Raw genomic sequence first — 24859 nt, 5'->3', positions numbered from 1 at the left:
CAGCTGCTGTCCCTCTGCTGCTAATTTACATCCCCAAATGAATGAAGCCTAATCCCTAATCCTTAATCCTCCTAAAACCAGCTGAACTTTGTGATCCTATCTTGACTTTGTAGGAGATTTTAAAAAAAAAAAAGAAAAAAGGTGAAAAAATGTCTTTTCAGGTCTAAAGGGGGGGGGGGGGGGGAGTGTCTTTCCTTAAAGTGCACTGGCATTTTACTGTTTCATGTATTTTTTCTTGTTACTCTATTTTTTTCACATTGAGCATAAATATCTGGGGTTTCTGTTTCAGTTCTGCCTCCTTGTCGTGCAACGTATATTCCTGGCAGGGGAATCTGAGGAAGAGGGGTTTCCAAGGAGACCTCTCTCCTATGTATTAATGTAGAGTGGAGACAGCACGCTTGCCCAGCGTACTATTTGAGAGATTAACATAGCAATAAATAGAAATTTCCCTAGCTCTCCCTTTTAAAAAGTAGTAATTTTTATTTCTGGAGCCAGGCAGTGCGTGAATGAGCCGTGCCCTTTCTGCCTGTAGGACTCTGTATCGGTATGCTGCCAGCATCTTGTCCCATAAGATTTCAGGCAGCAGGGGAGGATGCTCCTCCTCTTTGAATCTCGTAGGCTTTACATTTCTCCGCTTTCACTACATTGCATGGTGAATTGGCAATATTCATCTTGTCTTTTGCCTAGGTGAATTATCACGTTAAAATGTTAATGCAGTATATCTTTGTGAAGTTACCGGTTTTGGTCTACAGGCAAAATCAGAGCTGGCCTGAGAATCAGAGTTTGAATCTCTCTTAAGATGGATGTTGTAGAGTGACAGAGCAGAGAGGGAAGCTCTTCCTCAGACAGAGGGCGAAGTGCATTAACCGCTGGAGCTCAGTGTGAGTGCAGTCCCCTCCTGTAAGCCCGTAGGCAAAGCTTAGGAAGAAGATTCTCGTGCCTAGAACTGGTGCCCCGGCTGCCTGTGCTGCTCTCACTTCTAGGCTGGGTTATTGCAACTTCTGCATTTTGGAAAGTTTGGTTGGTACAGAATGTGATTGCTGGCTCACTTAGTAACGTGTCATGTGGAGAACACAGGCTGGGGAACCCCATGATTCTTTATTTAAAGAAATGAACGTTATAAAATGTCCAATGTTGAACTTTGTAACAGAAAAAGGAGAGGACTGTATAGCACAGGATTAAATATGGGAATGCTCAAGCAACCAGAAACAATGGGATAGTTTATGAAGAGAAAGGAAAAAAACATAAAAATGAGGTTCCTTGGTGGAAATCTCATTGACAAGCATCTTGTTATGATTTCTTGGAAAGACAGTACTCTGCACAGCTGTTAGCCATGTAAGAGAGAAATATGTATGTGCATATGCAAATGTGAATATTCAGTTACTAATCCAGTTTCCCCAAATACTTGGAATACAGCTTTCACCAGTGCTTGTTAGTTAAAAAAACAAACAAACAAACAAAAAACCCAAAGAAACCAAAAAACCAACTTGCCCCTGAGAAACTGTGTTCCAAAACCTTGATTCTTATTAGGAAGCAAAGCAACTCTCTTGTGGCAGAAAAATAATCATGCTTTGCGTAAAAGTTTTCAAACATATGGCCCACAGAAACAGCAGGCTTCAGAAAGGTTTATCTTTAACAGTATGTAAACAATTTATCTTTGCATGTCGAACTTATGCATCAGATAAGATGTATTCTTACAAAGTGCCATTCCTTGGAAAAAAAAGTCTTCGGTCTCCACCTTCAGATAAGACCCTGCAAAACTGCATTAGAGAATATATCAAATGGTACAGAGACAGGAGAACGGGTAGGAAAGAAGGGAATCCCGCCTCCATATCTTATTCTGTGAGTGACACATGAGCGCATTGTATAGACTGCTTGATCACAGGGTTTGTGGGGTCTTTTTAATAGCTAGGCTGAGTTATGCAGATGAAAGTATGATTTGTGCATTTTGTCAACCACATATGCAAGCTTTAAACTCACCAGTTTGAACATAGTTAACGTCTTTTTCATTATACATTGGACAAAAATAGAGCTCTATTGCAAAGCGACATACGCTATCTTCTTTTTTCTTCCTTCTGAGATGCCTGAAGAAAGGAAGAGACGTGATCTATTCCAAAGCTGTGAATGAAAGTGTAAAATACAGTTATCTGACAAGGCCACTGGAATCTTTTCGTAAAGACTTTAAGTAGCCAGCCTCTGTGTCACTGCACAATCTTTACGGTTGCAGGAGCTGAGCAGGAAGCTTGGAGAGCTTTGCCTGTGTTATGCTGCTTTTCTCATCAGTGCTTTAATGCCTGCTGATTAAGGGCTCATAAATCTTTGCGATATTAGCGGAGGAGTCCATTTCCATAGCAAATGACAACCTTTCCCTGCCTCCTTTTAACTGTTATCACACACATGCGGCAGCTACTTGTACATATCATTGTCACATACACCATATATTCCGTACAATGAATGCTCTTTTCCTGGAAACCTGAAGCTCTTACCACTGCTAGAGAGCAGCCTTTACTGTTGAGGTCACCTAACTTGGCAAGTCAGTGAGTTAATGGGTCTGAAAAGATTATCCTAGACCAAAATTGATGTAAACATTCTCGTTTCAATGTAGAACGTATGGGCTTGGATGCCTTTCATCTTTCTTTGCACATTCCAGATGTTTGCTTCTTTCCTCTCATCGTATATACATGATGGGATAGATAATGTACTGAGTTCAGATTTATGTCTAGAGCATGATGTGTTTGTACTCCGCTTCATTACACCTTCTTTTTCCCTTTTATTTGGGAAAAGAGAAGTACCTTAAAAGCCTTTTTTAATTCAGGTTTGATTTGTTTATTCAGTGCTTTCCAAAAGCAGTCTGGTTAGAATCCCTCGTCCCCTTCATTTCCTCTGCTGTTCCCCTGCAATATATATCTCTGTTCAGTCAAGGATGACTCTATGCTGTAGTGGTTTACTCCTTTGGCTGCTTTGAAAAAGTTCCAGAAGGCGTATCTCACAATTTGCTTTGGGAAGGTCCTTGTTTTAAAAAATAGAAAAAAAAAAAAGTCACCAACATAAAACGGATCTTTAGCATTTGGTATTTTGAGAATTAAATGCTAATTTTTTCCCCAGGTGAAAGTCTAATATGCATTCACATCTTAAAGTTGTAATGGGTATTTTGGGTTTTATCTTTCACTTAATGTCAACAGCCCTTAATGGCTATATGCTGTTAAAAATTTTCTTTTGTTTTTGAGTTTGATTTGAAGGTCTCTGAAACTGAACTACCGTCAAGTTCTCTAGCGTAGGGACAATTTTTTTGGTATCATCTGAATGTCTTTTACTTTTCCCAAACAGGCATGTTAGGTCTATTAACAAACGTCAGAATCCACAGACCACAGTTATTCCTCCTTTTTCCTGTTTTTCCAGTATTGGTTATTTGACTGTGAGTCAATCTAGAATAAATTCTTTTTTTTCCACAACTCAAGGATGATGCAAAATCAAAATGTCTACACAAGTATCAATAAAAGGTATTTAAAGAACAAGGAAGTGTGCTCTGAGCTAGGACACCATTACCACCTGAAAAAATAATTGTGGTTATTTCGCTCAGTAGTTTATATTGTTATATGTCTTGTTTCTCTTAAATTAGGCAATGGTGTTGTCCAATAAATTATGCATCTATTTGTCATCAGATTTGCAGAAAAACTATTTTGGAAGATGCTTTCCCCACAGCTTTCTTGATCCTGCACTATGCTACCGATTTCTGTTAGTTTTTCTAAATGATGCATGCTCCTGTCCTTTCTGTCCCTTACCCTTGCTCCCACCACTGCCCACTCTGGGCAGGGGAAATTTGGCACCTTCTCTCTTTAGTAGCAGGGAATTTTTAAGCATTGACCTTGGCATACAATGTAACTTACTTTCTAGGTGTGCAAACTCCTTGTGAATTACCATGGTCTGTAGCCTTAGCGTACCTGAACCCTGAATATACTTTAATTTAAGCTTAGCTGACAAATTCCAGGGATATGTTCCTCTCTCTTGAGTTTTAGGAGAAACAAGATTCAAAATTATTGAAGAACAAGCGATTACTCAAGTTTTTTTGAGTTAAAAACACCATATACAAAGGGATGTGTGCGAGGGAGCAGTTGCCTGGCTCCAAGGGGTGGCCAGGGAGGAGACTCCTCTGGGGTCCCTGGGTATGGTTCTGCCTCCTTGCTCTGTTAGAGGTGTCTCTCCATCATACAAGATGAGCTTGAATGTTGCTTGCTATCCACTATGATTTGGATCTGTGTATTGCATGCATGCATATTTATTTATGTATTTATTTGTAGTTGCTTGATTTTAAATCAAGTACCCCAAGTCTGGGGGGAATGAACCTGAGATATGGCTTTCATCATCTGAAAGTGTTTTATCTTGTGTCCTTTTCTTATCTTTCCAGGACTCTAGTTGTTATAAAATGTTGTTCTGGAAATTCACCTTGTAATTTTGGCATTGCTTGCTGTACAAATTAACTTGAGATAAATTGCTTCAGAATTAAGAGTTTGGTCCTCTCAGTGATGGCATTTGGGAAGGGCTTTGCCAGAGGCCACTGCTTGGGATGGGACAGGAAGAGGTCCACGTATCCTGGCTGACCGTGACCCTTCCTAGGGCCCTGTCCAATGCATCGGTACGTGCTTTTTAGGTTGGCCGCTTGGCCAAAGGCACAGCAGCCTCTGTGCCAGCCAAAGGTCCCCTGCTGTATAAAGGTCCTTAGCTGTTCAACGTAAAAAGCCGTCTTAATTCTTCAGTTCTCTTCTGGAGTGGCACAGGGAATTCCCTGGTGGGCTGCAGTGAAGGGGGGATCTGTGCATGCGCCTTTAAAACACTGTCACGTACAACAGAGGAAATCAGGATGTAATTAGTGCCGTCTGTATTAACAGGCAGATTGTGTACTCTTCCTCTGCTCTGCTAGCGATCCCATCGTGTTTTGACTATGGCAAATGGATAGATAGAGGAAATTTGTCATCTTCCTAAAATTGAGTGCTTGTGTCTGTAGTGCCCTGGTCCGACATGGGAGTTTGTAAATTTCCTAGCTCTTCAGAAAACATTATCAAGGCTTTTATCTATCGAAAGAAAAAAATAAATAAAAAAACCCTTACCTACTGTCTGGATCTTGGTTTCTCAGGGCTGTGTTTTTGGAAAGCTGAAATTTCTATGTAATACGCTGTTGTGTATCAAAACGTATATTAAAAATAATTAAAAGAAGGGACTCGGCAACTCTGATGATTTTGTCCGCAGAGTACTTCTCTTCCATTAATATTTTAAATTGGTTTTGTGCCTAATTTCTATGGCTAATTCATTAAGTGCTGCTTAGTCAAGTTTTTAGTAGCCTTTTGTTTGTCTACATGAGCCTTCTGTAAGAGGAGAAGGCAAGCTTTAGATACGGTGCTCTATAGTTCCTTGGCATAGTATTATGCACGTAGCGCCCAGCAAAGCCCTCCTTTCCCTGGTACGTGATATAGGGTCATTCTGCTGCACTGAGTAGAGGACTGATGGTTAAAAAAAAAAGTGAGTTGCTTTAACAAGTTTTACTTTCATCAAATATTAAGGAGCATTTTCTCTTACATTCCCTGTGTTTTCCATCATAATGTGGGAATATTATCTACTAGTGTTTTTATATTCAATACTATACTTTCCCCTTCTAAATATAAAGAATTAATATTACATTAAGATAATGAATATAATACTACATTGCAATAAATACCAATTTTAAAAGTTTTGTTGTATGCACTTCAAATACTGAAACTGGAATTATGCTAAGGCACATAGATGGCCTTCTCTTGTTAATACTGACATTTTAAGACTTTAAGAATGTCTGTTCATGTGATATGATGAGATTTTAATATCAGATAGAAAGCCTGAAAGCCCTTAATGAAAAAATCAAAAGTCATATTTTACAGATATTAATCTTCTGTAGTTGACTTCAAGGTAAAAGCTTGTTTTTTCCTGCTTTGCATCAATGTATTTAATTCTCATTTTAAAATTTAGAATTATGCTTCTGGTCTTCTATGTAACAACTTTCATATCAACTTGCTTACATCATCTGAAACATAAAGTCAATGTTGCAGGCATGCATTTGGTTTTACATTAAGATATAGCCTGTTTCTTTGTCTTTCGAAATTCTAACGCAGCTTTTCCTTTCTCCTGCGGCAGGATGACAAGGACTTGGTTCATGAGTTTGTTGTCGCTGAAGGTCTGACTTGCTTAATCAAAGTGGGAGCAGAGGCCGACCAGAATTATCAGAACTACATTCTGAGAGGTAAAGGAAATGCATCCAAAAGTTGGTTTTATTGCTCTGAATCTCTCACAGGTTTGCTGCAACTTGCCGTGTTAAGTGACTTGTAACATGTTTCTCCGTTTGGTCCCAATTCTTGCATGTTATGCAGGAAAATTAAGGGGGGATTAATACTCACCACTGAGCAGGATGAATTGGAAAATTCAAATATTGATAGTCTCTTCCTTGTCCAGCTTTTCTTGCAGATTGTACTGAAAATCTGTAATTCTAAGAAAGGAAAGGCATTCTAAAGCTTTCACCGGATAATTGTAAATGTCAAAGGGCACAGAGCAAAATAACTTCTTGGAGTGGGATTGGTAGCTATGGAATAAACAGTGAGACAGTCATATCTTAAAGTCAGTTGGCTGGAAACAATTTTTAGCTAGCTGATATTTTGGCGTTAAACAGGTAATCAGAGGTTTACATTCTGTTCTTTGCACTTAAAAGATAACTGGCAAAGGTAGGGTTTGGAGAGTGATGCGGAAAAGGTGTGTTACTGGATTAGAAAGATGATTTACTGTATTGTGACCCAACTGAATGTGTGCAATTTTCATCTAACCAGGAAACCCAGGCTGCAAACTGGGACAGTTCCTTCAGTGTTTTGAGGGGTTATGAGCGAGGGGAGAACAGTCACACCAAGGGATCTTTGCTGCTGGATGATCTCATAGTAAACAGAGAGTGCGAATGAATGCATAGTTGTGGTGGATTGCTCACTTGAATTTTCTTAGGCTGATGTATGTAGCTGTCTTTAAAAATGTCACTTTGATGTATTTAGCTGCCAAAACTTAAACTGCAAATTGAGGAGTAAAACAAATACAAAAATAAGGAGGAGGATTTTGTCAGAACCAGAAATGCTAAGTTATTGAAAGCAAGGATGCAAATAGTAAGTGCGGCTTCATGCAAAGAACTTGAAGATTACACTGTACAAATACCAGCTTTTGGGGGTGCATAGAAAACCAAACCAGTACCACAAATTATGTTCTATGTCAGTAGTTGTACCATGATATAAATGTACTTGAGTAGTAGCTCGTATATACTCAAAAGTAAAAGAGTATTAACCATAATGAAACTAGACAAGGACACACAAACATGAGAAAGAAGGATTTTCTTTACGGCTGAAAGAAGTTTCTGGGACGAAACTGGCCAGAGATGCTCTCAGAAAATTCAGACTAGAAGCAAAATAAAAGTGCCATATAGGACAGTCTGGCCTTCAGTCTGGGGGTTTACTCCTTTATCAGCTCGGCATTCATCTAGTGTGGCTGGGTGATGTCTTTGCCCTTCAGCTGGGTTTTGCAGCTAACTGAAAATTCAAAATAATGAAGCCTGATAGCTGTTTACACTACCTGAGTATCCAAGTGGCCTCATAATCCGAACACTGGATAGCCCTGCAGCTCTTCTGCTCCAGTGTCAGATAAGGTCCAGGGCACTGAGCCTCACAGTTGACAAAATGATCTGCTGATACCAGAGAAGATCTGAGTGATCTCACCACGCTATTGCGCGTGCCTTCATCTTACTCAGATCTCATTTGACATCATCCAGGTATGGATTAAGAAGAATTAGAACTTCCTTCCACATTGATTGCTTTTTCTTGTTACTAGGATATACCCTAAAGCATCCAGAATTCAGGGAGATCACAGTGGTCTCTTTCTTGGTGTGGCTTCTGTAGTTGTGCTGTGTTTAAGAGCTTGGTGTCCATAGTCTGAAATTAGAGATGTTCCACTGGATTCAATGAGTGATAAAACAGAGCTTTAGTGCCAATGCCCACGGCATCATAATAAGGAAACTGCAAACTCATCTTGTTGCATTGTCATTAATGAGTGGTCACAGCTTGTTCAAAAGAAATATAAAACAAACAAACCACCCCCACCACCAACAGAAACTAACCATATGGAAGTAAGCCATTGAGCTAAAAACTTTATTTTAAGAAGATGCTTTTAGGAATTGGTGTCTTCTGAAATCAAATCTCTTCCCCCCCCCCCCATTTTGCTAGTGTGAGAAGCTGAACTTTCTCTCTGGGTAGTGTATCCTAGCATCTATTGCAATAATATGATTTTGCTGTGTGATGGGGGTTTTATTATTACATTTTTTATTTATGTATTAATTTATTATTTTATTTTATTGCTTTATTATTAAATTATTTATTAAATTAAATTTGTCTTGATTGTCTTTCAGGAAGTTCAAATCTTGTTACAGCCCCAAGATTATGTCAGCTGGTTTGCAGTTCCAGGAGCCAGCATGTACTTTCTGAATAGGTCTGCATGTGTAATGAGATAAAGATAGGTTTGGAAGTACAGTGTAGCCAGACAATCTTATCCAAATATATTGAGGAGGGTGCTGAAAAGAAACATTAAATACGTCATGTTGTAGTGTTTTTCTGGTATATTATTTTTGGACGACCATAGCGATTGGTTGGATTTTTTTGTGATAGTCATGTGTATTATTGCAGTGCTGCATTTTATGAAACTCAAGAGTACTGACGAATAGGTTAATAAATTTCACTGAAGATACATTGTAGTTAGCACTGAGGTGGTCCCATAAGCTTTAAACTCAGTGTTAAATTACGGAGATTTAAAAAAAGAAAAAAAAAAAAGTCATCTTAGAATTTTTGTGCCTTACTGCTGTGGTGTCCTTGTCCTGCAGATCTTTTGGAGTGAAATATATCCTCCTTATTTTCACTGCATTTACCCTGAATCATAAAGGGATGTGATTTCTCCTTAGTTCCATATTCTGGCTGCATTTCTCCAGCACCTTTGGTGTAATTCAGTGTTTTCCTCTTGTGATCCTAACCCAGCTCGCAGGGCTTGTGACAATAAATGGCAGCCTTAGGAGCAACATTGCCTCCTCTGCCTCCGGGGCTCGCCCATGCGGGGCTGCCCGTCCTGACTGCATGGTTTCCTAGTGTTTCCTCTGAACTTGTTTGCCTGCGCTCTTCAAGAAATAGCTTTGGACCTAGAGGGAAAATAGGTTGGAAATTTATGTATATGTAAGGGTTGTAGGTGGTTCAGTGAGTTCCCAGGTACAAGTTATTTCTTGAGGACATTGCTTTCCTTTTTCTAAAGGTCTGCGTTGTTTCACTTTAATGTTTCTTGGTTGTGAATTTCTGCTTGGTGGTTTTGACTTGTTCAAGCCAGACTGAGCTGCCAAAAAAATGACTAAATATGAGTCACAAAAGTTTTAGTTACTTTAATGGGTAAGTGAAGAGAAGATAAGTGTGTGGCTTTTACATACAATACTGAGAAATCCAGACAGCTTATTGTCGAGTGCAAGGGTTGTTTGACAGTACCTTTCTCAAAGTGTTCCCTTTTGTCACAGTATAGTGTATAGGCCTTAAACCAACAGTAGTCAGGGCTTCTCTCGAGAGTTACTCTGTTTAAAAGACCAGTTTAGCAAACAGCTTTTTTTCCTCTGTACTTATCAGTTCTTCACCCTAAATTTACTCTTTGACATTGCTTTTAATTATTACAGAGATGTAAAGAAACTCTGTGTTTTGAGGGATTTCCCCCCTGCCCGAAACAAGCTTGCTTCCTTTTTTTTTTTTTTTCCCTCCTTCCTTTTTTTCCCTTTGGTGACAATTATCCATAAGAATGATGAACTCTGCTCCTAGCACTGAAGTTAAAAGTTTCTGTCCCAGTTACAAGATAGCAGTATGGTGGGTGTTGCCTAAATATTCAAAAATAAGTGGAAATGGGTGAAAGATAGATGAAAACGTCCACAATTGATGAGGAAGGATTAATGTAAGTCTTACTGTAATTTTGAAGATGCTTTGGATATAATTTTGAAATATTCTGTTCCTTGCACAGAATGAGAAAGCAACACATGAAACGCCGTGGCTGAGCACAGTCTGATTAAATAGTTGGTAGAATTATGGCAGTCTTCATGTTTTCGGTTAATTTAGCTAGTGCTATTGGGAAAGTGAGAAAGATAAGCAGCTTGTGTAGACCAAGGCTCAATTGTTCTAAAAACATACTGAATAAGTGAGGAATGGGGGGTCGGGGTCAGTCTGCTGACACCATGATGTAAGAAGTTCTACCTGGTGGGATCCTGTCCCGTTTGTCCCTCACATCCAATAAGGAGGTTGTCAAAAGGTCATCCAGCCTTTTTTTGTCAGAGCATATTTGTGTACTTGGATCCCTAATTGCCTGCTTGTGGATTGAAATCAGTATTTAGTGGTGTCCATAATTAGATGAAAGCTAGAGGTCGTTCTTGTGGTCTGAAAGCAGAAGCTAGGTGCCCAGTCCAAGCAGGAAGAGGCCTTGACCTTGCTACAGCGCAAAATGTCAAAGAGCTAAGGCTGAGGAAAAAATGAGACCATCAGTCTGTGCTTATACTAGACCAGGTCTGAATCAAATTCTGCCTTTGGATGGAGGTCTCTGATTTAGTGAGAGCTGTGTGCTTATATGGGGAATAAGAATCTGGGTTTAAAGTCTAGATGAGAGATGGGGTTTATTTTGTTTGGTGTTCTTAGTTTTTTGCTTTTTGGTGTTGGTTGGTTGTTTGTTTTTTTTTTAAAGAAGATGATATATAGGAAAACAAGTGCTTGGAAGGAGGCTGAGAGTTACGATTTGAGGCAATATTCCTGCTTTAAGTTACCCCCTCCCCCCAAAAACAAAACCATTATTATAATCTAAAATTAAAGACAGGGTATATCTAAAACTTTGATAATCTATACTTCATTCAATAATCTGGACAGAAAAACTAGGTTGCAGTAGGACCAGTTTTGGTTTTCCCTATGACGGGCCCACTGCACTTCTGATAAAATGATAAAGTCCTGGTGGTCTCTACAGATGTTGGAGCAAGTGCAGAAGATAATCCTGAGTGAGGGATCTGACATGCTCTATACTCATATGTTGTATGTACAACATACAGCTATGTTGTACGTAGCTGACAACAACAGACAGTTAAAAGAAATTGCTGTAAGAGCTACTGATTGTAAAGCAGAAAGCGATTTTGCTGTTGCCATTCGGAGACACCGAGCTGTTTGACATGCTGGTCGAACGTGCAGAGGAGCCGCCAGAGTTGGTCAGAATCGCTGATGAACGCCCAAGCAGGGGGTCGGGTTTTCTAAAGCAACAGGCAAACGGCTCAATCACACGTGTACCAAAGCCACCAACGGTTAGGCCTATTTATAAAGCCAGAGGCATGCGATCCCACCTGCACGCCAACTTTAGAACGAAGGGCTGTGCTGCGTATTCTGGGAAATCAGATTAAATTCCTGAAATGGCTCGGTGCTGGATGGTAAAAGACCATCTGGTTACTGTCTGTCACTGGGACACTGTGTGCCCAAAGATGTCAAGGAGCTAGAGGAAGTCGAAGGTGAGGGAGAGGTTTTGCAAGTGGGCAGGGGAAGCTGCTGCTGATAACCCTCTCGTTCTGAAAGCCAGACATGAAGTTATCAGCAAGCCAGTGGCATTTCTGCATCGAGCCAGCTGCGACTAGGAATGCTTGGGGTTTATAAGTGTGCTCTCTGTAACGGGGGGACGATCTGTTTCCAGGAATCGTCTGGCTGTTTTTGTCAAAAAGACCCCCTCGTTATTACAAGGACGTGAATGCTTCCAGTGCTCTTGAATTTTCCTCTCTCACCCTGATAGATTATGTGGCGTTGGCCTTTTGCATTAAAGGTTAGGTATTACAAAGCATTTAGCATGGGGAAGCACGTTCTTCTGCGGTAAACGTATGTGAAGCATTGAATCATCAGCAGGGTTTGTGTAAATATTAAAAGACTATTCTAAATAGACGTCTTGCGGAGTTGGTACTGCAGCAGTCAAACAGATGGTAGTAATGCAAGTTTAGTAGTGAAAATGGAGCTAATTCCATGTATTGTGCATACCTTTGCATTATTCCTGTTTCAGTGTGAAATGGAGAACTGTTTAAAGTTTTCCAGCTGTGGAAAAGTACCCCAGCCCCAGGTAAATAGGAACAGACGGCACACGATTAGGCTTGCCATTGCGTTTCTTTCTTTTCCTGAAGCCAAGTATGAAAACTTTCCTGACTTTGTTCTCTTGACCTTCAGTGTGCAGGTATCCATATGTGACTGTGACATTCTTGCACATATCTCTATATAGTCAAGTTGACTTCTTATGTGCAGTCTTTTAAAATTATGTAAACTTCTCAGTTGATCTTGAAGTAGCTGTAGTAAGAGCCTGTGCTTTAAAGAGAAATCAAGTGCCTAAAGCTTGGTTACTGAGGAGTGTTGCTTCTGAGAAGGACTTGCTGGCCCAGTCTCCCTGTAAATTCAGTTCTTTGATCTTTCTGCTGAGTCCATCAGAAAGCATATCAGAGCTGGACAGTTGACCTGTGGGAATTCGAATGTTCATATAATTCATTTTATGCTGGACATCAGACTGCAATCCCATGAAACTGTACCAACAGATGGCAACTCCACCTGGAAGCTGTTATGTCTGCATAGTATGGGGCAGCTCCAGATGGAGATACAACCTAGGTTCCCCCACCACCACCAAAAAAACCCAGAACAAAACCCACCAAACCAAATAAATCACAGCTGCGTTAGCAAATGAGTAGCAAATTAGTGTACCTGTGCTAATAAGACGTGTTAATGAGCAGCACTGCTGAGCTTAGGTACAGCATCACTGTGATGCAGCCATGCCGTCTTCCTTTGTGAAATTGGCTACGCTGCCAGCTTTCCATCAGTGAGCTTTGTAGCTGCCATTTGTTGTAGTTTATATCAAAAGTAACACTTCCAGAAAAATCAGACCACCTCAACATGTGCCTCTTTTTCTGTCTTGAAAAGCCATGGAATGAAAAAAAATAATGGATTTGGCATCCTGGTTCATCAGCTCTTTAGATTAGAAATAATTAGATTACAGTGCTCTTCACTGTACCAGAAAAGAGGGCATGTTATACTATCTCCATGATTACTGATATAAACACTAAACTTCCTTAGGTTGATAGCTGAATCCTCTTTCACTTCTGCAAATACCTCTTTAAGACGAAAGGCATTTATTTACTTGTACAAGGGTGGTTGGGAGAGCTTGAGCTTGGAAACCATGCAGTTTAAAAAGAGGGAAAACATCCTCTTTGCTTTCCTCTCTATGCTTTTAGCGTTTCCTTTCTTCATTTATTATTAGACTCGATCTATGCGTGCATTACACTGAGTTTCCTACCAAACACAACCTTAAGTGTTGCCTTAGTTTGTGGAGGAAGCCCTGCCCTCTCCTTCCTCCCTTCTCCCTGGATGTGATTCTGATCCGTGATCCATCTGGAAGCAGAGCCAGATGGTCCTAACACACAGCGTACAGTACAAGTCCTCCCAGTCTGGGATGGGAATTGGCACTGAAGCAAATGTGAGTTCAAAAGTTTAACCACCTTATAGTAATTTACACATCTACAAATAAATGGAGCTGTTCCTTGCTCTGTGTGTTATACGAAATGGCCTTTCATGTTGAGACTGCTCATGAGGAGGATACAGGGTTCTCACGGTCTACGTGGAATTCAGCAATAACACCACCATAAAATTATGGATTTCCCTTGTTTTTAAAGCTGACAGAGGCTGGGAGGCTTTGCGTTGCTTTCTGTCTCCATGAAAATGAATCTTCAGGTTTTGTGTAATTTTTTTTTTTATGCTTTGTGAAATTCCCATGAAATGTGACACCTCAGGCTATGCAGACCCCATGTAAAATGAGGAACTGAACCATGAAAAATGCATATCCTTAACTACTAAGCAAAGAATAAGTACTTGGGAAGTAGTCCCAGGGGCCTTTAAAGCCATTGTGGATGTTATATGATTTAACTACTCAAACTTCATGAACGAGCCATGAAAACAATGTACTGATTCCAACTGGTAGGAGCATATTACAGAGTATTTCTTCCTTTTTGTAGTAATATTTTAGCCTGAAAGTATCCAAAACCTGATTCATTGGAGGAAGGAGAAAATGTGCATAAAATGAAGACATTCGTAAGCCAGCACAGACATGAACGCTTGCACAAAGTATGCGGCTGCTGGCGATTTCACCATTGAACTGCTTGTATGAATATATGCACATAAAACATGGTAAAATACTTGGGAAATAGCATTCAGTTATTCCCCTTTCAAGATTAGATACTTCCACAGCTATTTGTGATGGTGATGGCTAGGCTGCCACAGAGTGCTCTATCCTGATACAGAAGCAGGGAAAATTATGGACTTTAAAGGAGGAGGCAGGGAGCTAGGGTCAAATGTGTAGGATAATTAGAAAGTGCTGACTGTTACTCCATGAAGGTGATTGTTGTGTGACATAAGGACGTGCCAAAGATGAGATTCTTCAAATGTCTTCAGAGTTAATTTCCATATCCAGGTATGTTTTTGATTTATTTTAAGTTACATCTTAGCCCTGTCTGTCTGGATTTTTTGCAAACGTGCATGCATATGCATTTCTGTCGATCATGTTTTCATAGGTGCAATCAGAAAATGGGAGCAGTGGACTGTAAACTCTTAAAATACTTGTCTTCATTACTATGAGGCAGTGATCTGCTTTAAGCCCCTGATTGCTACTGCATCAAAATATTAAAAAAAACATAGACGATTGAAGAATTTAAAAGCTCAGCCATAGGACTTGCATGTGTTTGCACAGTATTAATTATTAACCTATCATAAATGCTGTGTTCATACATATGTGTATAAGAAAAACTGTACAATATTCATAGGCTGATGACAGTGAGGGATAATCTTAGTGAGCATATGGGAATATTAACATTTGTTTGCCTCTGTGGAGGGTCTCTGCTTGCCTGTTCTCCATAGCCCTGAGGAGCACAGAAGGAGTAGCACATGCCCCTTGGGAAGGCAGAATAGCTACGTGTTTACACAGGTTGAATGAGAAAAGATGGAAACTCTTTTTGCTGCTTTGTAATGAAGTCTGAGGACCAGTTTACCACCTGTCAGTGCTACTTGCTGCCCTCCTCCTCCCCACCACCACCACCTCCCTTACTCAGGACTGGAGCCACTGACAGTGATGTTGGCGTGAAGAGAGGAGAACGTGGGCTGGCGTCCTCCCACTCCCACGTGTATGTGAAGGTTGTCAGTGGATGCACAGGCAGGGGCTGAGCAGACCTGGGGAGGCAGCAAAGCCAAGGTGCTGTGGAAAGGCAGACAGGTTATTGTGTCTTCCCTCTGGAAGCCAGAGGGAGAAGAGTTGTGGTTTGGGGTCCCTGCCTGCTAAAGCCAGAGGAAGCACAGGTTTATCCTGTTCCCTCCGAGTTTTACAAAAAGTAGGGATTGAAGGCTACCTTAAACTATGGGTTTATTAATTATAACACAATTTCTTTCTCACCATATTTCCAGGCAAGAAGGGATTTCTCCTGTTCTCAATGTGTGAGGCATTTCCAGTTTTTTCCGTTTAAATTCCTGATGCTAAAGCCGGGGCTGTCAAGCCAGGAGAGGAGACTGTGCCCACCTCCTGCCCCCTAGCAATATGGGAGTGCTGGCTTGCGCTAGCTGCTGAAAATACAGTAACTCTGTAGTTTAGGATGGGGTTTTCAATAATTTAGCACTTTGAAATTTCTTCTCAGAGATTTTAGTGAAGAGAGTTTACTGATACAGGTGCCATGCACAATAAGTCATTTTTTCCTTTGCCTCTTTTAATTTGTTTACAGCAAGAAAACAAATATTCTTCCCTTTTCCAACCTTAAAAGTACTTCCCTTTTTTTTTCCTCCACACTCCTGGAGATAATGAAAGTGATTAACGAAAAAAGGGAAGGGGTATTGAGGGTGTGTGGGAGCAGGGAGGACCATGGGGCTGGGGACTTAAGACCAAGGCTGGAATGTTTCAGTCCCACAGATTGGTGTTTCCAAAAAACGAGTAAGTTATAGGAGTGGGGCAATGTATGGATGCTGAACTCGCTCACTAGTCTAAAAATCTCTGGATGAAAGAGAATAGAGAGAGGAGTTGTTTAAGGTTTGCACCTGAGTGGCTCCGCATTGTATCAGGCCTGAGAGGACACATTAAAGGAAGGAAAATGATATGTGAGCTACGGAGGGGGTCTTCATAAAGGTCGGTCTCCCTACTGCTGGGAAGCCAAGGGGTGTTAACATCCCACAGGAAAGATTACTGTTTAAGGGCAGATCCTAAGGGCTGCCTATAATGAAAGGCTGGGATGGACAGACTTTCTTTTAGAATTTACTATTTTTTCTTTTGACATTTCACAGTTCCCTGAAATGGAGAAACTTTAAAAATACTGCTGTTTGCTGGGAGGAGTGCCATCAGATGGTTCTGCTGTTACAGCGTATTGACTTTAATCACTGAAGTGCTGCTCAAGATTTAGTATATCTATAGTGTGTTTTAACTGGGTTTATTTAAATGACAGGTGGGGTCTTAAGGACTTCTGCCGATAGCAGGCAATATCCTGTTTCCTCCTACTTAACCTCCCTCCTAGGGTACTTTATCACCTGCCTAGACAAGGATCTCGGCTTCCTCCATCCCCGTCCCTCCTATCTCTGTCCCTGCTCCCCCCACACCCTGACTTCCTAATTTTGTACTCCAAATCCCTGCTTCAAAAAAAGCTCTGCCATTTTTAAAGTTAGCCCCAAATGGGCTTTGGGTACAGTGGGGTTGCACAGCACTCACTCCTGACGAGCTTCAAATATCTGGAGTAACAAGGGTCCCTGTCTGCAGACTTTAACCCTGGGTGCTCCGAATCTTGGTAGCCTGCCCCTGCGTGCAGAGAGCGGTCTCAGTGAGCAGAGGCTGTTTTCTCACCCAGGCACTACGGTGGGACAGAGTTTTGCTTTTAAGGCTTTTAAACCATGTCTTTTTGAGACATGGTTTCCAACTTCTCAAAAGTCAGTAGTCGGCCATCATAAGCTTGCTTTTAGTATTTATGTTAATGTCTATGATGGAAACATTGATTGTAGTATTTACTAACTAGAAATATTGGTTGCTAAGAATATTCTTTTATATGTGTATTGATAAAGGTTTCTTATGTTCCCTGAGATTATTATGGACACATACATTAAGAATACTGTTAAGTTTGATTAATAAGACTCTTCAAAATTAAGAAATACCTGTATGATCTTAGTTTGCAGGCATGCATGCCCCCTTTGTGTGGAAGCTGAACCCGTCTTGGATCGCATGGTGGTATGGCTTTTTCCACAGCTGCTCTGCTTCAGCTAGTGAGCACCATCGCACCTGTGCACTTAATGAACACTTTTTAAATAGCTTGTCTTGTCATCAGTGCTTCCCAAGGCTTTGGGATTTTGTGCTATGCAAACTCTGTTATAAAATGTTTGTTTTCCTCATGGATTTTTCTGTGGTTTGTCACTAAATTTTATCCAAGAGCTGAAAGGGCAACATTATCTTTGTGTTGCAGATAAGGAAATGAGGCACTTGAGAACAGACATGTTCTGAATTCAGAAAGATTCAGTAAGCTTAAGTGCTGGTTTTGGGCTTGTCCTTGTGCTGGTTTTTCACACTTGATAGGGTACTTTCTGTTTATGCCTTTTTATTCTTTACTCTTAGGGCTTCTTTTCCCATTTAGACTCTTGGCCAGTCTGTCCTCGCTTGCTTTCTCTGATCTGTCTATACATTTTCCCCTTCCCACATCAACTTCCTTTAACCTTCAGCAGTTTATCAGGTCATTTACGTAATAAATCTCTTAATGAATATTCATCAATTCATTTACATGAACTTCTTTACCAGTTTAACCTGGCTTAAACATCTTTTCTTCCCATCACCTCTTCCCACCTCTGCACTGGCTGTCCTGGGTTGTGGCACCACAGCTGTGTTTGTGTGATGGTGTAATGAACTTGACAGAGAAATGTGCTCATCTGAAAGTGAGGATGAAAAGGTGGATATTTTAGGTGGGGAGAAAAGATGGATATTTTGCTGTTGTTTTGGATGTTTTTTTTAGTACTGTTGAATTACCCACTCCAGTTTTCTGTGGTGGGACGCAAACCCCTGTGCCAGCAAAACCCTGAGTTTGGCCTGAGACAAGCAAATGAAGGAGAGTATTGCAGTACCACTATCAAGTATGTAGTCACAGCTTTGGTCTCTTGTCCATTTCTTTGCTCAACATTGCTTACATCAGTCCTAATCCCTATGTTCCCTCCAGTCAAATAGCTTTTAGTCTTTCACATTGTTTCCCTCATTTATCCCAGTCACTTCATCTCTTTTCATAACTCTCAGATGCTCATCAGGCTTTCTGTCAAGAGTTCCTCCCTTAACTTTTTAATTTCTTTGGAAGTCTTTGGGTTTAAATTTTGTTTCCTTTGGTGTTCAGATCAGAGTTCTCCTCACCATCTGAGTAACAAGACAGTTCCTTTAAAACAAAACCAAAAAATTCTTGCAAGCTGCCTGCTCTTACTTTGAGTGCCATGTCCTTCCTTGGCGGGCAGCAGCTGGAAGCATTATGGGGATCTTTCCAGCTCTGAGGATGGAGTATTCAGAGGTTTTAGCTGATTGCACATGTTCCGTAGAGACTATCGTAAGTGTAAAACAATAGTTATTTCAAAACCTTATAACTACACAAAGTTTGGACACATTTTAAAGTGGTCTGTATGAGCTTTTTCATTGACATGACATTATAATTTTCCTGAGTTTTCCAAAGAGCTCAAAATCCCAAAATACTCCAATTGCCAAAAATATTGTCAACAGTTTTTTTAATTCAAGTGAGATGTTATCTTCCTCCTCCTGCCTTCGACAAACCCACCCTGAACATAACAAGTGTTAGAAATTTTCCATGAAAAAACAAAGTTTTGTGTTTCAAAAACCACAGAGAGAAAGTTTCAGTCCAAACTCAAAAGTTGAGAAGATTGTGGAAAACTAAACCCAGGAGTGTTTTCATGGGAACTATCAAGCAGTTTTATTAACAAGCAACAATACCTGTCCCATATGTAATAAGCCTTCGATTTTAGTTTCATGAGGCTGATGGCTCACTTTAAATACTGAAAATATATGGGAAACTAGTGCTTTATTGGCTAGAACTATAAAATTACTTGTGTTGCCTTATTCTGGTCTTTAGCTGTAGTAATGTGGGTTGATGGGGTGACTACTAAACCAGTTACACTCAATGTAATTGTTTGGTTTTTACATAAAAAGAACTGACTAAAAATCTTTTTAATTTAAAGAAATGTTCTAATGTTGAGTTCTTGGGTAACATCTTCATCATGAATTAGCAGAGCAAGACCTGATTGAGAAGTAAATGTTTATCGGAAACGTTTATTGGAATCTTGCCTTTATATCAATCCTTTGGAGTATATAAGGACAGTTAAATATGTAGTAAGTATCATTTGAAATAATCCCTTTTGGCTGGATTACAGGGCAGGATTTGTCTCACCTAATTCCAGTTCCCTTGTCCCAGGTAGTTAGCTAGACTCCTTGAGCAAGAGAGAACACAACACACCTTTGTGATTGAACTGGTTTTGCTCCCTGATTAGGAGTTTGCTTCATATCTGCTGTTATCTTTTGTTTCTCTCTGTTTTCCGTATGAGGTCATGCGTGTGTGTCTGCACTTACAGGTTAACATAGAAGGGGCTTGAGTATTTGTTGTAGTTTAGTTCATTTTAATCTGAACTAGTTCCTCAAGAACAGTAGAGGGAACTCAGCAGAAACTGCTTCAGACCTGTATGCTACCTCAGTTATGACAAGAAAGTCCTTGGTGATAGAGTCTCAGTCTGAAGATCCGTAGTCATTTCCCTCAATTCAGTTTATTGAATGAGTGGTTGGAAAACAGTGAGACTAGTCTCTTTTTCTTTGAAGAGGTTTAATAAGCTGGTTTATAGTCAGCTTTATAAAAAGTACTTGTCTTTCAGTGCCTTTCAATGCGTTTGATGTTTGTATGGAGGGGGATGAGATGAGGAAGATGACAGAAAAGCCCCTGTCAACCTGCTCCTGAACTTGAGTTGTAGAGGGTAAACATACAGACTTCACATTTTCAGGCTTTGGGAATCCTGGTGATGTGACATGCTTATTGCTGTAGTTGATAGGCATAGTTGATGCTTGTTATAAACAGCCAAGGCACCATTATTTGTTTAGTGGGTGTAATGGTTCCCTGAATCACCTAGTAAAAGAGGAAGACTTTCTCTCTGATTTTAGGCTGGGATCCCATATTTGGTGTCCGAAGTTATGTACTGTGAATATACATTTCCTCTATAGACAAATATGAAATAGAATACATGAAAGAACCTAAGATTAGGAGCTAGCTTTGTAATGTTTTATACCCATAGGACATGTACTATACAACCACCCACCCCTGTGTAATACATACCTTTTAGCCATGCTGATTCTAAAAAGAACAAGTTGGGAAGGACATTTGAACAACCTATAAACTCAGAGAACTGGATCTTCTATGACTACCTACATATAACTGTCCTGGCATGCTTGGGACTGCCAGGCTGATCAGGACAGGAGTCCCACAGGACTCAGTCAGAAAAAGGCTCGTGTTCTGTACTTGATTCCAGTGGAACTGAATGACACCTAAGAGCCCTGTATTTTCAAAGGATGGACTTAGTTGATTTCCATGGCAAGCATTCATGAATGGCAGAATTGTCATTTCAAGGGTTTTTAGCCTTGTTGCCTCAGTTGAACAAAGACCTGAGTAGAAAGACTTCAGCTTTCCAAAATCAGGAAAGCAAGCCAGAATCCTATTCACTAATCCATGCCAGCAAAGCCAGCTTTTGGCCAACAGAACTCTAGCGCATGTCCTTTCAAGCCTGATTTAACAGCTGTGTGGTTGGATGTGCCACCTGGAGCCAAAGTCAGTGCGTGTGGTGGCCCGCGTCAGCCATGGGGTGGTTGGCCAAGTACCATGGACAGAGGCGGCTCAGCGACAGGCTGCACAAGGCGTGGAGCTCAACAACGGTGTTGGAAAAGATCTTATAAGCCTGCACAGTTGGTGCCAAATCAGCAATTATTAATTGCATGTAAAATAGATAAGCCCTTCTAAGTTCTTTCTCACAGGCATTCCAGATTCAGTCCTCTCATGCAATTGTGTTTGGTCCAGAGCTATTCAAGGCCCTTAAAATGCTGTCTGATAGATAAAGAAAACTACCTCTGCCTGAAACTTTGAGAAAGAACTGCAGGTGTTCATGGAGTCCTCTTTCAGAGCATGTCTCGCTTTGTGCCGAGAAAACCCTTTCTAATGCTTTTTTGTGTTGAATGAATTTCAAGAAGTCATGGCCCCTACTCGTTATATTATATTTCATTTGAATGCAGTGATGCTGTGATCTTACGCAGCCTTGTCTTCACGCAGTTTTAGAACTTCATGTGAGCTAACTTGTAGCTGGAGCATTGACATACTTCTTCCAGACTTGTATCTGAATATATTGCTTTATTACAACCAGAGTATTCAGACTGCTGTTTGGCTGTGGTTACCAATAGATGGCTGTTGTTTCTAACTTTGCATGCCCTTGCAAAGGTTGTGGCAAAAAAATAGGTTGGTTTTTTTGGTTTATTCGTTTGTTTTGTTGTTTTGTTTTGTTTTTTTTTTTCCTATCCTAAAATATTTCACTAATGGCAGTTGTCATCATCTGCTTGCTTCAGACAAGACCAGGTACAAAGAAAAGAAAAAGGTGATATATTTGGGTCAAGAAAACAGTGCTAACTTGAGAGACTGAAGCTTCTTATTCCTGTTATACTATAAGGATACTGAAATGTACGATGCTACCCATGCTATTAGTATAGTTACTCTTAGGAGTCTGTAATTTCTTGGCATGTGGTCAATGTGAATATAGCAACACATGTTCTGTCCTCAGAATCAGAGGAGTGTTATGGCTGTTCTGTCCTTTATGCATGGCATAGTGAAGAATGCACCAATTAATAGCAGATCCAGGGGGAATGATCCATATTTGAGCAGAGCTTCAGCACTGTAATGAGTACATGGGCTCTGGCAGGGTGCCTGAAAATGTTATTTCTCCCCAAGACTATGGAGAGGCATGACAATGATGATGTTGGCCTTTGAATTAAATATACATATGAATTTGCGTGAAAGTAAGTTCCTGGGAAACTTATTTATAGCTAGGTTGCTGGTTTTTCTTTCACTCCCATGTCATGTTATTTTGCATTTACTGGAATAATTCAATTTACAGTTTGACTTCTATAAATAAAGTTAATTTTTTTAACTTTCTTATCTATATATCAGTGCATTGCCCAGATGTTCAGGAATACATTGATTCAGCGTGCGTTCCCAGCAGCAGTTTTTTGCCTACAAAACTGAGGGAGAGCATGGTGAACACCAATGCTTTTGAAGTTGTAAGACAAGCTTAAATAACATTGAGTTATTAGAAATAAAACATACTGTATGCAGTCAAAAGACCAAGAAGCTTGGAGGAAACTCTCAGCTAATGACATCACTCCAGACCTGAGGCTGTAGTTAAACCGATTGCTGTGGAGTTACAGGAGCTGCTCCTTTATCAGGTGATGGTGCTAGGAATACCGTTCCTTCTGACCGTAGATGTCCCTTGGAACAGCTGCTGCTGCTGCATACAGGCATGGTGTGTGTGCATCATGACCCAGTGGGCACAGTTCTGTCTAAATGTTGTAAACCGGGGTTGTTCTTACCAGCAGGAATTTGCAAAGTTTTATTTCAAACTAGGTTAAGACCTGATGGACTTGATTGTGCTTGTGTTTATCCTACTGACACAAACAGGAGTTAACTCTTGACATGTGTGTGAAACACACAAATTGGGTCCAGAACTCTTAAATAATAAAAAAAGTAGGAGTCTTTTTCATAGTTATTTGCCCATCGTGTTGTAATGTTCTAGCAAACAAAATTACAGTCATCCTGAAAATTATGTTAATATTGAAAAAATAAGTTTTGTTTTTCCTGCAGTACTAAAAGATCTGTCGTGGTTGTATTGATATATACTGGCCATTTTTCATTTCAAAGGCATGACGATCATTCCCTTGAAACACAAGAGCTTTTTTTATGTAAATGAAATCTTTGGAAAAGTTCATTGAAAATAGTTAGGGTAATGCAGCACTACTTTAGCTGAAGCTCTCATTTTTCAGTAATGTTCTTTTGTGTTTATTCATAAGTTTTTTAAAAAAGTCTTAAGATTAAAACATCCTAATTATAAGGTTATCCTGTGAGAACCACAAACACATTACTGTACATCATGAAATGCCAATAGATGTCTTGCTATATACTTCATATAGAATATGTAGGACTTTGGTTTCTCTGAATATAGTGATTTTTTTTGGCATTTCTACTCTTCCCCCAACTTTTGTGTTCTCAACAAGAACCACATTGCGTTTGAGAACTTTTTTATATGTTCTAACAATTTGAAAGAATTCTAAGTCTATGTTCTTGCTGCTAATGAAGAACATTGCATGCTACATTTTTGGAAATGATCTCTTTTTTGTCTTATTTTTCCAGTCAAAGTGAAATTCAGAGAGCTTTCAGTCAAAGAAAAGAAAATTTCAATTTTTAATGTCTTCTCCTTGATGATTCACATCTTCTTTACATCACTGTTACTGCCAGCAGAAAAGACGCAGCAAATCAAAATTGTAAAGACAGCTTTTCTTTCACAAAGCAATATTTCCACTGTAACAGGGTTCAAGCTATCCTTTGGCATCATTTTGCAACAGTGTGGTGTTATGTATGTCTGTCAGTGAAAAGATAGCTTCTGCTGCCTCTATCTGGAAGAAGTTAGGGAAAGCATTACTTTCGTGTTCCAAAAAAACAGAACAAAATGCCAGTCCCTCCCTGACCTCCTGCACTATTCCTGTTTGTTCCCATATCCCACACCATCCACTGCATTTGTCCGGAATGTGGAGCTGGTCTGGGTTAAATGCACTGGTTACAGATTTTTGGTGGGTCAGTTGGACTTCTTTCAGTTCTTGATCCAGTTATTCATGGGCATGTATAAACAGCTGCAGCAGTACAAGGGTAGGCAGCTCCCTTGAGCAGGAGAGGGCCATCATCTTCCAGTGATGGCGTTGGCTTTTTCAAAGTGTGAGTGGAATTCTTGCTCCTGTGACTGGCCTGAAGCAACTTTATTTTCTTCTTGCAGGTACTGGCCTGTGGGTTCATCTTATGCACGGCAGTTTTGGCTCCAGCTGTTTCAATATGACCACCTGTAAAATCTTGTGCTCTTATATTTACTGGTTTTTTTTTTTTTTCAAGTTTGTGGGCAAAATTATATACTCACGGTGTTTTCTTGAAGCAGAAGCGAGGCTTCTCCCCATTGTGTTTGGAATTGGATTATGCTGCTTGAGGGCAGAAGCACCAGGGCCCTTTCTGCTGGGGAGGGCTGACTTGGAGAGAGCTGGGAAGTGACCTGGAGAGCTCTATTTGCTGCTGCTCCAGAAGAGACGGAGGGGAGCGGCAGGTGGTTGCTACTGCTTGAACGCATCTCCAGTAATAACTACCACCCTTTCAGCCTTGCCTCTTAATTTTGTTGCAACATCCTGAACCAACCTGGCTTTTTTAACACAGGGAAGCAACAAACTGTGACTGTTTGACTACCCTACTATTCTGCTGCCTCAGGGAAGTGCTTATACTATGCACTTATCACTACATTTCTTGAATTATTTCTCATATGCCAGTGGTTCCATTAGAGACTGAGTAGAGAAAGGGAAGATGGGAGAAAATCTAAGTTAATGTTTTTCTTATCCTTTTTGGAAAAAAGGAGAGATGAAGTATTCACGCTAT

At 40.2% G+C, this 24859-nt stretch overlaps 1 protein-coding gene across 19 annotated transcripts in view; it reads left to right on the top strand.

Moving 5' to 3' along the window:
• The window catches only part of FHOD3 (formin homology 2 domain containing 3), a 407898-nt gene that overhangs the window by 199210 nt on the left and 183829 nt on the right, over positions 1 to 24859 (top strand). For all 19 annotated transcript variants that reach the window (XM_087759886.1, XM_087759866.1, XM_087759824.1 and 16 more), the window contains one exon: positions 6160 to 6265. In XM_087759886.1, the coding sequence (XP_087616012.1) occupies positions 6160 to 6265 (106 nt within the window). The remainder of the gene's footprint in view (positions 1 to 6159; positions 6266 to 24859) is intronic.

Source organism: Nipponia nippon, unplaced genomic scaffold (assembly GCF_047370975.1).
Source record: "Nipponia nippon isolate SJK-2023a ecotype South Korea unplaced genomic scaffold, ASM4737097v1 scaffold_1, whole genome shotgun sequence".
NCBI lineage: Eukaryota > Metazoa > Chordata > Aves > Pelecaniformes > Threskiornithidae > Nipponia > Nipponia nippon.
The sequence above is the reverse complement of the archived record's forward strand: the minus strand, read 5'-3'. Positions and strand labels throughout refer to the sequence as shown.